Consider the following 14,835-nt stretch of genomic DNA (forward strand, 5'->3'; position numbering starts at 1 on the left):
ATGTTACTTAAGTAAAATATGAAGAGATATGAAATGGAAATACTCAAGTAAAGTGCATTATGGCCCTTTACAGTGTTTCATTATCATATATACAGTATATTATATTATTTGCAGTTTGGTTTTTTTTTAAGTTCAGTCCAGTACTTGAGTAAATGTACTTAGTTGCATTCCACCACTGCAAATAATATAATACATATGATAATGTAACACTCTGTGAAGGGCCATAATGCATACTGAGTACTTTTGATACTTTAAGTGCATATTACTAAAGTAAAATTTCCAATGCAGGACTTTAACTTGTACGATACATATACATATATATATATATATATATATATATATATATATATATGTGTGTGTGTATATTTACGTTGTTGTTGCTACTTTTACTCAAATAAAGGATCTGAATACCACCACCACTCTGCGACATCCAAGAGGCTCAACCTTTATGATTAGATTTCATTTCACTGCAGTGTAGTGTTTCACCAGCCTTTGTTGCGGGTGAACACAAACACACACACGCACACACATACACACATACACATACACAGGAAGAGGGAAGCTACAGAGACAGGGGCGCAGACAGTCTGTTCTCCTGCCAAGCAGTTCTTAATATTCCCCAGCATCTTTAGCTCCCAAAACAAACAAAAAAACACAAGATACACAAATTTAAACCAATTCAGTTGGCTTCAGCTCAGCAGAGTGAAATACAAGAGGAAACCTAACAGAGAGCATCTGATGACACGCTAGACTGGAGTTCAGTATGGAAGTGAATGAGGAGGGTAAGATATTACAGTTGACAACACAAGGGAGCAGAAATAGCCTGTGGCACATATGGAGAACAGTGGCAGAGTTGATAATACTTGTGCTACAACACACACACACACACACTCTGGTTCAGGTTAGATAGAGAGCCTAGTGGGAGGTCTCAACTGGATGGGTCTCAGGGAATCATGCCATGCATTTACATGAACATTCCACACATGCTCCGCATATGCACACACGTGAACATGCACGTGCACGCACACAAACCCCACACATACACACACTGATGTATAGGCTGCCAGGAGAGCCAATGCTGAGGGTTGCGTGTGTTTGAGTGAGTGCTTACGGTATGTGCGTGTGTATCTGTCAGTATCTGCTACAGCAGCTGTTCCTGCAGCGACGCCTCTGACACTGCATTTCCCATGAGCTTTCCTGGCTCCAGCAGTACTTGCCTAAGACTTGGCGAGAGTGAAGGACAAGGAGAACTCTGACAGTGTTATTCATGTTATAGTTTCCATGCTCAGAGCGAAGTTTAAAAAGTACATTTAAACTTCAACAAGACTAAAAATGCGTCTGTTCGGCCACTTCTTGACACTCTCCTCTCCCAAACTGGCTGTTGTTTTAAAGGAATAGTTCAACTAATAGTTAACTTTGGGAAAGACACATACAGTATTTGCTTACTTTGCAAGAATGAAGGTCGATATCTGCGCTCAGAGCCGGAGTCTGTGCGTTGGCATAATTTTAAAACTTTGGACAGAACCAAGTTAGCTGTGCCCCCCCCCCCCCCCCCCCCCCCCCCCCTTCCTCCAGTCCTTATGCCAAGTTAGGTTAACCACGTCCTGACTCCAGCTCCAAACTTCACACCACACATAAAACACTCTAAAGTGTTTCTTTTAAGTACACAACAGCTCAGCTCATTTTTGAGTATTTTTAGGTTTGAAATATGCAGCAGTGTTTTCCTGGTGACAAGCAGTCAAACCTTGGCCTTGTTTAAGGTTTGTGTGTGTGTGTGTATGTGTGTGTCTGTGTGTTTGTGTGTGTGTGTGTGTGTGTGTGTGTGTGTGTGTGTGTGTGTGTGTGTGTGTGTGTATTTATGTGTGCACACATGGCCTGTGTACAGCATCCAATGACCCAAGATTGGTAAGATTGAGTCATGACAGCCCCTGAAGCTACATCTGACATGTTCAGCCACAAGCAGACTCCCAGGGCATGATGGGATTGACGGATCAGTGTGAGTTTATCACAGACATGACACATCTCAAGCAGCACACACACACACACACACCCTGTGCTCTCACTGCCATGGGCTGTCTGTCTCTGACACACACACACACACACATACAAACACACACACACACGTACACAAGCAAACAAACCAACATTAACTGTTTTGCACATGCAGAGTTTTGTACACAGCAGTCTATTCGCTCCTTTAGCTTCGTGTTGGTCAGGCAGTATTTTTCTATCCCTGTTTCTGGTTCTCTAGCAGACATCTTATTATACACAGTCAGTGCACTGTCTCGTCCTATTCAGCCCATCTCTCTGTCAGAACTCAGATACAGTGTGTGCACTGGTCAGTTTCAATATTTCACGTTGATGAGCACCCACAGAGTGCACCGGGTGGAAATGAAATGTATAGGACATCATGATCCAGAGAACCCCGTTATATCTGCCCGTGGACTCACCACATTCTGTCTCTATTAGATATCTGCTTCTGTCTATCTAGCACGTTTGTTGTTCCCTGCGTAACCTCTACATATGTGTGTGTTTTTGTTGGTATGTTTGTGTGGCAAAACCTGTCTGTCTGTCTGTCTGTCTGTCTGTCTAGATATCGGAGGTCCAGCTGACCCCATCGCTCCCACCATCATCATCCCTCCGAGGAACACTAGCGTGGTCACAGGCACATCAGAGGTCACGATGGAGTGTGTGGCCAACGCCAGGTAAACATCGCAGAAACTGCAGGGTCATGCACCATTTTGTTAAAGGGTCATTTCACCCAAGTCACTGAGGCTAATCCACAGAACCCACCGACAGGAGATTTCATTGGGATGGTCTCTTTGGTAGCAAATACTTTCAGTTAGAAGTGTTTGCATCAAAATGTGTGGATTATCCGGAGAAATAGGGGGGATGCTGATATGAGAGATTTTTTAAAAAGGCATTTTTCTCACAATATTCTGGGGGTAATTGTTGATTCCAACATAGTTGCTCTTATTGTGCAAATTTTTGTAGACACAAGTGTTCTTGTATCTTGGAATATGCAACAACAAAGCAGACTAGCCCACTAATGACATCCCTCGATTCATGAAATATTCAATTTGAATTTAAAACAGTTGGCATCATCTCAGCCCGCTGACAGGTATTTTTTTTTTTTAGATTTGAATACCTGATTCTCCAACAGATTAAATAGATTGATGGTATGTGTCATATTGTGAGAAAAATATATTTTAGACCAGCGTTGCATAGATTTGAATAAATACAAAATCACAATTATAAGCAATATTTACACAGATTGTGAAAAGACACTCTACTTTTTCCTTTGTTAGACCTCTTATCAAGCTGAGTATCTCATGGCGTAAGAACGGCGTGTTGGTGACCAGCGGTTTGAGCGACTTCAACCGCAGGCTGACCATCCTCAGTCCTGTGGTGAGTGATGCCGGCTACTACGAGTGCGAAGCCATTCTCCGCAGCAGCAGTGTGCCCTCAGTCAGTGCTGGGGCTTATCTGCACGTACTAGGTAAGAATTATAGGCTAAATTATGCTCTTGCCTGGGATTTCTCCAGTATTATCACTTAGCACTTACAGCAGGACTGTTGTAATCTTTCTTTATACATGCACATTTGCTGTTGACAAAATCTTCTTATTACACTTGTTACCACTTTGGCTTCATACCAATTCACACCTTCTTTCTTGGACAACCAAAGGAATTTAAAGAAATTATAGCAGCATTCAGAGGCGGTCATGTAAATGTCTACCCATCACAAAGTCTGTGAACAGTAGGTTTAATCAGACACTGCTTTGAAATACTATTTGTGTTGGGTTTTTTTTTTTTTTTACAGTGTACCCTGAGGACAAAAATCACATACAAGAGTGAAAGCACAAACATTAGGGAAATGTGCTCTGACTCCAAATCTACACTAGCCTTGATGGGAAAGCTTCATATCTTTGCCACTGCTAAGTCAAAATAAGTTCATCATTCCTTTCCCCCTGTGCTTTGTTTGTGTTTTTTATATTCACAGCACTTATCGCAATGTTTGTGCTTTTGCCTTTTGTATAAAATGTGTTTTAATAATTGAGGAATTTCAGGATTTGGAGCACATTTCCTTCATGTCTGTGATTTCATTCTTTGCTGTTTTGTCCTCTCTTTAGAGCTTTTTTTATTATGCACAATATAAAGACAAAATAATGTGATTAGCAATATGTGCCGCATTGCTGCATGCTTTCATATTAGCATGACAAACTGAATGAAAACATTTCAGTATTTGGCTACATACATCAGGCAAATGTGTGGGAGTAAACTTAACGTTTAGTTCAAATAAAAGAACTGGTATGAAATTCATATAAATATTATTATTCTCACTATATGATTCTGGCAAAGGTATAGCTGTGAAGTCATGAGGCAATGAGCGGAAAATGTTATTGATTTAAAAGGGAGGAAACTAATGGTTGGCTTGAAGAAACTGTTTAATAGAATTGCTCGAGTCACTTTCATTCCATCCCACTGAAAGTCTTTGATGTTTTCAAGGTTGTGATGTGATTCAAAGCAGAAGGTGCGGTGAACTTTTCCCTTGATATAGCTAACTGAGCCTTTTCCTCTCCCCATGACTTTGATGGATACATTTAAAAAACTGATTTATTTCATCAAACTACTGTATAATTTCATTATTTTCAGCTGCGCTATGAGTAGTTTGGCCCCCAAATCGTTATATTTTAAAGCACAAGATATTTACAGTTCAACTGCTTTATCTTCTAGTGTCAGCAATTACAGGTAGTAGTTGGGGAACTTTGATGATTACAGCCGCAGGTTTGAAGTTACATCACTTCAAATCTTATTGTATGTTTCTTTATTTATCCTTCTGCCTTTTTTTTTTTCACTCTGTCCCTCAGAGCCACCACAGTTTATAAAAGAACCAGAGAAACACATCACAGCTGAGATGGAGAAGGTGGTCGACATACCCTGTCAGGCACGAGGTGAGTGCTGTGTATATATGTGTATGTGTATGTGTGTGTAAAGAATATGTACAGTATGTGTGCATTTTAGTACAAGAATGTCAGAACATACTGTATTAAGAGATTACTTGTTAGAATATTCACATATTCAAATGTTTTTAATATCTAACTATTATTTAAACTATTCTATGGGATTCTATGCAGAACATTTCAATGAAAAAGCAGAGTATAATGTACAATAAATCAATAATCAATAAATCTAACCCTCTGCAGGAGTGCCCCAGCCAGACATTGTGTGGTACAAGGATGCTTTGCCCATTGACCCAGTGAAAACACCCAGGTACCGGGTGCTGGTGGGAGGCAGCCTGCAAGTCAACGGCCTCCTGCCTGATGACACAGGAATGTTCCAGTGCTTTGCCAGGAATTCGGCAGGAGAAGTCCAGACCAACACATACCTGGCTGTTACCAGTAAGTGCTTCAGGGAATTATTTTCTACAGATAATTACTGTTATTAAATTACAATGTGTGTGTGTGTGTTTTTTTTAAACACCTCACACCTTTTTTACAGAATAGTGTTAAATCCTTACACAACTCTCTCAAGCCTCTTGTCAGATTCAGAAAATACCAGGTGTAATTTCTGTACATAAATGGAACAGAATTCCAACATGGACTTAAGGAGAAGAGTAAGAGCAATTTGCTGCTTTAAGTGGACAATTTCTCACTCCAAAATGATTACTACTTAAATTACGCAGAGGTCATATTTTATTAGAGTTCAAAAAAATCTACGAAACAGCTTTTTCAAAGACGTCAAGGAATGTATTTTTAGCCACACTAGTGGTGTAACTTTCAGTCAGTCAGTCAGGCCGTTAGGTCCACCTCTTTGGTCCAGACTGAAATATCTCTGAATTGGATTGCGGTGAACGTTTGTACAGACATTCATGGTCCCCTGAGGATGAAGCCTGCAGAGTCTGATGATTCCCTGACTTTTCATCTTGTACTACCATGAGGTCGACATTTGTGATTTTAAGTGAAATGTCTCAACAAGAACCTGATGGACTGGCACAAAATCTTTTTCAGACACGTCACCTTCAGGATGAATGTTATAGCTTTGGTTTATGACCTAATACCTACAAAACTATGTAATTCTCATCAGCCTCAGATGTACTTAATGTTCAGTTTTAATTAGCAAGCTTACACAAAAACAATGTGTAACTTTAACTTTAGGTTGCAACATATTACACAAGTTCTAGTGTCATTACACCGGCTACCTGTAACGCTGAGGATCGATTTTTTTACTTGTTTATAAGGCCCTAAATGGTTGAGCACCTTCATACCTCTCTGATTGCTTATCTGAGTATGTTCCAAACTGTTCCCTTAGGTCATTTAGTGCTGGCTTGTTCAATGTACCAAAAATAAATTACAAAAACTATGGTGAAGCAGCTTTCTGTTATTATGCACCAAAGGTTTGGAACAAACTCCCATCACAAATAAAACAAGCAACCTCTACTGATAGTTTGAAGAAACAGCTCCAAACTTATTGTTATGATCTTGCTTTTAATTAGTTCCACCTTTTTTAACATTATTAGTTTGATATTTCTTTTATGTTTCTCATATTTGTTTTATGCTTTTTACATTCTTAAGATTATCATTTTCAACTTGTTTTTATTACTAGTGTTATGCTATTTTTTATCTCTTAAGGATTTTATTGTCTTTTATTTCTATATTTCGCTCTTTTGTCTCCTGATTTTAATACCTGTGTTATTGATTTCTATTGTTTCTCTTATAAAGCACTTTGAGCTGCATTTTCTAATATGAAAGGTGCTATATAAATAAAGTTCATTATTATTATTATTATTATCATTATTGTTGCTGTTGTTAACTTTGTGACCATGTTAGCATGCTGTTGTTTGCATTTAGCTCAAAAAACATAGTTTTAGATCTCATCATTTTAATTTCCAAAATAGCTGAAAGTCAGATTTAAGAAAACTAAAAAGGACAAAAATCTGGGTAAAAAAAATCTGGCTTTCAAATATCACTTGCAGGGCAAGTATAAAGAAGTACAGAAGTATAAACATGCTAAGCAACACGTCACAGCTATCAATCATTTGTGTGCCAGCAAACTACACATGCATCTATGTTGAGGTGATCAAAAATACAGCAGTAACAGACAAAATCTACAACTTTACCTGAAATTTCCATCTGTCATTTCTGTGAGATCAATTTGCTCCGAGCTGTCAGCGAAAAAGAACCACCCACTCGTTGCATAAAGACCCGACTTACTTCAAATTGCAGTAATCAGTGTCTTATCACAGCAAGAAACAACTGAACTGGGGAAATAAAATCCAGACGACAACTGGTTTAAACTGCCTCAATCATTTTGGTGAAAACTGGTTAAAAAGACATTAAAACGATGAGCTTTAATTATGCAGAAAGACATAGAAAGACAGAATTTTACTGTGATACTATGATATCTGTCTTTTTTCCTCCCTTCTAAAGGAATTCGTTTGTCAGGAATGTGATAGCAATGTGACAGTATTGTGATAAATGTGATTGGGGTGCTTCAGTCAGATAATAGGTGAGACTTACCAGGACATGTCTAGTACAAAATATATAGTCTTTCTCTTAAGTAATGTTCTTCTTTATAGTGCTTTTGTTATTTAGTTTATCAGGAATACATGAAAGTGCATTATCACAGAATTATGATAAGTGTGCACTCAATCTTTGCACTGTCTTATATAAATTGACCTACAGTGATTACGTTCACATTAACACAAAAAAAAAATTAAAAATATTAGTCATCATATTTGTTAACTAACTATAATCAGCTGTTTTTTTTCTCTGAGCGTGTGTCAGGAATTTGAAAATCACTGGTAATTTGACTCTCGCTGTGCATCTGTTTGGCAACTTTCTGACATCTAATTTTCTTCACTTTGTCTCAGTTCCTTCTGCCTTCACTCCGCTCGGCACCACATAATCAGAATTTATGATATTCTCTCTGGCTAACTCACTTTGCTATCTCTCTCTCCCTCTCTTTCTCTCCCTGAAACTCTCCTCCCTGCATCTCCCTCCTCTCTTCCAGACCTAACCTTTTTCCTCAACATGTCCCCACTCTTCCTCCTCTCCTATTCCCTGTGTCCTCAGATCAACACTGCTCTTTCCTCTGGGGAGTGATACGGTTTTCTGTCATCCTTATAAAAGCTCTGATTTATTGCATTTCACCAATAGGGGTTTTATTTATCTACATATTGCCTTCTCTTTCTGTCTATGCTTCTCCCTCACTCATTTTCCTTCTTCCTCTCCTTATATCCTCTATCTCTATGGTTGCAAAAAAACAGACCAGCAGCAGACAGCTGTGGCACCAAGGTGAAGGTTGTGTCAATCCGTAAAGAATTAGCGGTACAAAGGATCGACTAAACGCTGAGATGCAGCAGGCTGGCGCTTACAAGAAATACATTTGAAGTGGGGTTTTGCCACAGACAGTTATTCTCTCACCTCAATAACCCTCTTACCTTCTCTCTTTACTGTACTGAGCCCTGTCTTTATTCTCTGTGTGTGTGTGTGTGTGTGTGTGTGTGTGTGTGTGTGTGTGTGTGTGTGTGTGTGTGTGTGTGTGTGTGTGTGTGTGTGTGTGTGTGTGTGTGTGTGTGTGTATTTGTCTACCCTCAGGCATTGCCCCAAATATCACAGCCGGACCTTCCGACAGCACTGTGATCGACGGTATGTCAGTCATCCTGCACTGCGAAACCTCTGGTGCTCCGAGACCGGCTATCACCTGGCAGAAAGGTCTTTGTTGCACACATGCACACACACACACACACACACACACACACACTCAGGGATTATGCTGTATGTTATCTATTACACATGGGAGTATAGTTTGCCGTGGCTTAACAAATAAAGCCTGATTGGATTCCTTTAGCCAGGATTTACCCTGCACCAGGCTTTTCATGTTTGCATCCCAATAGCAGATCAGGAAAACACTGTCCTTGTTTTTCCTCGTGATCCGCCTTCCTCTCCTGTTCTGTCCCTGCATGCTACATTTTTTTTTTCCCTCCTCCTTTCCATTCCGTCTTCCCCCATTTTTCCACATTTGTCTCCTTTCTTATCTGCATCTTTCTCTCCTGCCTCTTCACACATTTCAGGCGAGCGTGTGTTGGCCAGCGGTTCTGTCCAGCTGCCCAGGTTCACCCTGCTTGAGTCAGGCAGCCTGCTCATCTCTCCCTCCCACATCTCAGATGCCGGGACCTACACTTGCATGGCCAGCAACTCCAGGGGCATCGATGAGGCATCGGCTGACCTCGTGGTCTGGGGTGAGTGTGCAGGGTTAGACGGACAAGGCCTTTCACGTCTCCATTCAAATACACAAATGCCTGATATTATGTGTTGTCATTCCTGTGGTAGTTTCTAAAGCAAGAAATCAACAGTGGTGGAGTTTTTATTGAGAGGCATAGAAAGGTTGAGAAACAAGGTTGTGTCATATAATGACAATGACCTCACTCGTTTTTTTTTTTTCAGATACAAAAGCACGCGGCACAATGTCGCTCAATTGAAATGATGAAAAATTTTGGAGTTTTTTTTATAGTATTTGTCTTCTCATAAAGAAGACTTTGTATGCTGCTTTCTCCTCACTCACTTGTGAAATTTTCCTTCTGCCTTCACAGCTCGCACCCGGATTACCACACCCCCACAGGACCAGAGTGTTATCAAAGGAACTAAAGCCATTATGACCTGTGGAGTCACACATGACCCCAGTGTAACTGTCAGGTAAGGGTAGTACATTCACAAACAATTAGTAAGTTTATTTATGTAGCAGTGACAGACACAATATAAGAGTGAGAAAATAAATTCAACTAAACAAAGGGAAGTTGAAACAGGTAGGTCTTGAGCTGCTTTTTACAGCATAAGGATGGTGTTATGTTATGTTTTTCTCTCTCTCGATTCTTTCCCAAGCCTGTGTGTGACACTCTCTACCAAAGTTATTCATTCCCTTATGAAGATTTGTGACCCCTTTAAAAAAGGGGGTCACAAATATATAGTTTCTGTTTTCAAAAAAGGCTCAGTCTGTAGTTTTTGGCAAAGCTTACTCAAGCAGGAATAAATAGTGCATCTGTGCCAGACTATGTTCCACTTTCTTATTATACACATTTGGCGCTCGAGTGATTATTTCCGGCATCAGCATGGTGTCTATGAGATTGACTCAAAATAAACTACCGTACCCACGTTGAACATCGTGAAGGAACATACCACCCGGTGCAGCGGTGTCGCTCATTGATGTGCCTTTAATAGTTTGCGGACAACAATTGAGCCTTAAGGCGCAGACTAAGCTATATCAGGCTTCGGCTACACATGCAAGACTTGTTAGCAGGTTGAATTCATTGTGGGTTTGGCTGTTTTCATGGGATTTTCCAAAAATAATAAATTTCAGAGACATGTCAAAGTCTCTCCTTTAGTTTTCAGCCCAACAAACCCTGATCAAAAAGACCTTAGAGACTTTACTGGAGTACATGGGACAATGCAGAGCAGGCAGACAAATCTGAACTTGGATTGACTGTATGTGATAGGATGTCAATGTAAAGGTATGAAGGTAGGTTTTCAAGGACAAGTTCAAAAGCATTGCAGCTGCATTCTGGACCACTTAAGCGATTCAGGGTTGTCTCGCTAAGTCAGATAATAGAATAGCCTAGATGGAATGAAATGTAAGCCATGGATGCTACATTCCTTTTCCACATCAGCATATATTTTTCTGTGTTTGTTATGCTGTTCGCCTGAAAGTTAATACCAAACAATGCACAATGTTTGAGCCATTCAGGCATACAGATTTGTCAGAAGATGTTTCATCATTAGTCATTGCTTGCTGTATTGTCCTGTACACCTTTGGTTACTAATTAGTCATTTATCGCCCCGTCCTGAAAGCTGTGTACCTGACATGTGACCGTGCAGTTTGTACAAAAGTAAACACCTACATGCCTTTAAAATGTTTGTCGACCACTGATGTGCGTTCGTGTGTCACTAGAAGAAAGTCTTTTTCTCACACACACCTCCAGCTGACAACTGCGAAACCAGTGCAACACACAACCCTCACAACAGACGTTTTACTGAACTTGGAGCTTGTAGTCAACATCAGTAGCGATCAATAGACAATTCTGTCCCTTTCTACTCCGAAGAGAAGACTACATCTGAGGCAATGTTTGAGGTGTGCAGTTTTGATGAATGTGAATTCAGTGTTTGATATGCAGCCATCAGCCGCTATGATATGCATGCAGGGCAGCTCTGATGGTGAGTTTGACAGAGGGGAGAAAGATGAAAAACCTCACTAATAGCAGGTTTTTCTCGGATTGTGGTGGAATATAAAACAACCAAACCGCAGTTTTCTAATTGCTTTACGGTCAAAACCAGTTAAAATACCATCTGAAGCTGACATACATGTTTGCATCATAGTTCACACTCCAGCAGGTGGTAGCTAAATGATAAAAGGCAGGTTCTGGAAATCTGGTTGAAACTGTTTTTTTTTTTACGGGGTTTGTTCATGCATTTATTAATGTTCATTTCAGAGCGTGTTTCACATTGATATTGCCACTGAGAGTGAGTCACGATTATAAAACAGTGGCTATACTATAAGTTTATATAGACGGAGCCACCCAGTTATTGGTCACACTCCACCTTTTTGAATATCCCGTGCTTTGCTATCATTCCAACAATTACTACTACAGGATGAAAATGTATTAATGACATTGGCCACATTTGAATTTACAGCGAAGGTGAAAGCCAAAAGTGCTACATTATACATTAAGATGCTGCAGGGACCTGATTAATGAGTCCACTTTTTTACGATTAAACGATCACATTTGCTGACCCAGATTTAGGGGACTCTATTAAAACTCTTAAAGAAAACAAAACAAAACAAAAGGTTTTCACACAGTATTCACATAAATTTAATTCATCCAAGCCTCATTTCATGCTGCCTGGACAAATCTGCGTCTGTTCATATCCACTTGCATTTTACTGTCGATTTCGAATGCAGACAGGCGGCTCCTAAAACATGTTGTGTGTTGCCTCTGTGTTCAGTTTGTCATTTCCAGTAATTGTCAGCCTGGGTTGGATTCTCATATATTTTTTTTTTTCCTATTATGACTTTTGTTCACAATAACATAGTCCTCACATTTGGAGATTGCATTTTGGTGAGTGTGAATGAATGAACAGCAACCTGTGAAGAACACCGACAGGTTTAAGAGGGAATAACTAAACATCGTCAGTGTGTTTGATGTTTAAACTAACTTGAGGAAAAGACTGGTGCAGCTGTAAAAGTGCATTATGTTGCTAGTCACTGATGCTGTAGAAGGAATAAAGATGCTGATGATAAGAGGATGAGGTAAGAGGATGATGGTGATGATGTTGAGGATGACTTTGTGTTCCAGGCATGTCTGGGAGAAAGAGGGCTCAGTGATCAACGTCCAGTCCATCCCTCGCATGCGTCTGGACGCGGACGGCACCCTCCACATCTCCCAAACCTGGTCAGGTGACATAGGCACCTACACCTGCAGAGTCACTTCCGTCGGCGGCAACGACTCCCGCAGCGCGCACCTCCGTGTCAGGTAACCCTCCTCACCTTCATCGCTTTCTATTTTCATCTTTCTCCTCTCTTCCTCACACGCTTATTTCTCCAATATTCTCCCGTGCAAGGACACAGGAAGGAACATGTTCTTTGAAGTAAAACAAAATGTACACAGACACACGCAAGACCCAGACACGTGCGCTCTTACTGCCAACCTTTCACTGCCATTCTGCCTGTTCTCACTGACACCTCTGACTCATTTCCACTTAAATAACGCCTGTTCTTCCTCACCTCCCCTGTCCTCATTCTCACCCGACACACTTCCAGCCTCAGGGGAGCCCCTCCTCCACTCCCTATCTGTGGTACCACACATACTCATTCTCACCACACAAACACTGCTGTATTGTTTTTTGTCATCTCAATTCTTTTTCTCCAAAACATTGCCTGCTACTTCTACTTCAGCACACACTGAGTCACTGCAGCAAGGGTAAATTGAATATGAATGAGACATGTAACTTTCTGTTTGCCAAACTGACTGACTGACTGATTGTTTCTGTCTCTCTTTGTCCCCCTATCGGTTGTCTTGTTGGCTGGCTGCCTTTTGACTGAGTTACCGTCTGTATCCGTTCATTGCTATACAGTTTATCTATCAGTCTGTCTTTGCTTATCTGAATTTATGGCCAGATGAATTAATGATCCCCAGCCTTGGCCTTATTTATTCATGTCTTTTTCTGTGCATTTCCTTCCTATCTGTCTCCTTATTCCTTTCCACCACCACCACCACCACCCCCCAATCTTTGCTGTCTTGTCTTGCCACATTTCATCACCTGTCTAACTGATCTTTCTCTTATAAAAAAAAAAAAAACTTTCAGCTTTACTTCAAATTCATACAAGAGATGCTCAGAGAAGACCGAAATGTGCTCAGTAACTCAATGGCCTGGCAGACGCTTCGCCGTGATAGGGGAGATACTTTATTTATCAAAGTTGTCCCGCTGTTCCCCTGCAGGCAGCTGCCCCATGCCCCGGAAAACCCTACAGCTGTTCTGAGCACATCTGAAAAAAGAGCCATCGACCTGGCCTGGGCCAAACCTTTTGATGGCAACAGTCCCCTCATACGCTACATTCTAGAGGTTTCTGAGAACAGTAAGTCACGTGATGTCCAGACATTTCCAGTCACATATTCATCTATTGCATCTTTCTCTACTGCTTGTGCTTTTGTACCCTTTGTGTCAGTTTACACAGCTTTAAGATTATTTAAATTATTTATAATCAGTTAGGTTTGGGGGTGAAGGAACCCAGCTGTAAGGATCAACATTGCAGCAATGAGTGAAAAATATTTTAAATGTTGCTTGTATAGTTTTTTTTTCTTTCTTTCTTTCAAGCAGCCTGACTTCTGTGATGCCAATTTCCCAGAAGAGCTTAAGTGCAGAGCAAATACAGCAAATTACTTGAAAAAAGCAGTTAAGAGAATGATCAATAAGACTAATTAAGAATGTCCATCAATGCTTTTAATTTGAAGTTGTATATATAAGCTACACTACAGTCTATCTCTTTAGAGTTCTCTATGTAAGGTGCATGTTCACCTTAAGTCTATGCACCGTAGAACTGTGTTGGACTTATAATCTGCAGCACATCATGCTTTTACTATTCTTTTTTCTCAGCATGACATAGTTTATTTGAGTTTGAATTTTAAAATGTGACCCGCCATGACAAAATGATTGCAGGCATGAAAGTGAAAATCCTTTTTTTGAACATGAGTGAAATTGCTACAAAATGTTTGATCCGTTCCTTACAAAAATCTTTTAATTTTAAGGGAAGATAAGGTGAATGGTGAGCGCTGAACGAGATGTGCGTACACGTGGAACAAGATGTAAAATGTTTAACTTGATTCTCTCTGTTCTAGATGCCCCCTGGGCCATCCTGCTGGCTAATATTGAGCCAGAATCCACAGCAGTGACAGTCAATGGCTTGATCCCGGCGCGCTCCTATCAGTTCCGACTCTGTGCCGTTAATGATGTGGGGAAGGGGCAGTTCAGCAAGGAGACAGACCGGTGAGCTAAAGAGAGATATCACACTATATGGTGGTGGAATATATTATCCACACTACTATATATATCCCTACCATCTGACATTAACACCATATGTACAAAATATACTTTTTCCTTTGTGTAGGGACCTTCGAGCTATACCTCTCTTGGGATCTATAACCATGATTTATTATCACATTGTTAAATTGGCAATAGCGATAAGAAATCACAACATATGTGAAGAATCACCTGGAACAGGACTCTGTTATTTTTTTAGAAATAGTACATTGTGAACACGACGTAGGTTTCCTAGACAACCAGTTT

General features: G+C 40.4%; 1 protein-coding gene across 7 annotated transcripts in view; it reads left to right on the forward strand.

Moving 5' to 3' along the window:
* sdk2b (sidekick cell adhesion molecule 2b) overlaps positions 1–14,835 on the forward strand; it is a 275,964-nt gene that overhangs the window by 224,555 nt on the left and 36,574 nt on the right. For 6 of the 7 annotated variants that reach the window (XM_044337216.1, XM_044337219.1, XM_044337217.1 and 3 more), the window contains exons 6-15: positions 2,594–2,705; positions 3,309–3,499; positions 4,870–4,953; positions 5,206–5,400; positions 8,599–8,715; positions 9,075–9,242; positions 9,594–9,696; positions 12,348–12,524; positions 13,491–13,627; positions 14,388–14,535. In XM_044337216.1, the coding sequence (XP_044193151.1) occupies positions 2,594–2,705; positions 3,309–3,499; positions 4,870–4,953; positions 5,206–5,400; positions 8,599–8,715; positions 9,075–9,242; positions 9,594–9,696; positions 12,348–12,524; positions 13,491–13,627; positions 14,388–14,535 (1,432 nt within the window). Of the gene's footprint in view, positions 1–1,892; positions 1,997–2,593; positions 2,706–3,308; positions 3,500–4,869; positions 4,954–5,205; positions 5,401–8,598; positions 8,716–9,074; positions 9,243–9,593; positions 9,697–12,347; positions 12,525–13,490; positions 13,628–14,387; positions 14,536–14,835 lie in introns of those variants that run through there. The other variant, XM_044337222.1, reaches the window with a different exon arrangement.

This window comes from Thunnus albacares, chromosome 20 (genome assembly GCF_914725855.1).
Source record: "Thunnus albacares chromosome 20, fThuAlb1.1, whole genome shotgun sequence".
Taxonomy (NCBI): Eukaryota; Metazoa; Chordata; class Actinopteri; order Scombriformes; family Scombridae; genus Thunnus; species Thunnus albacares.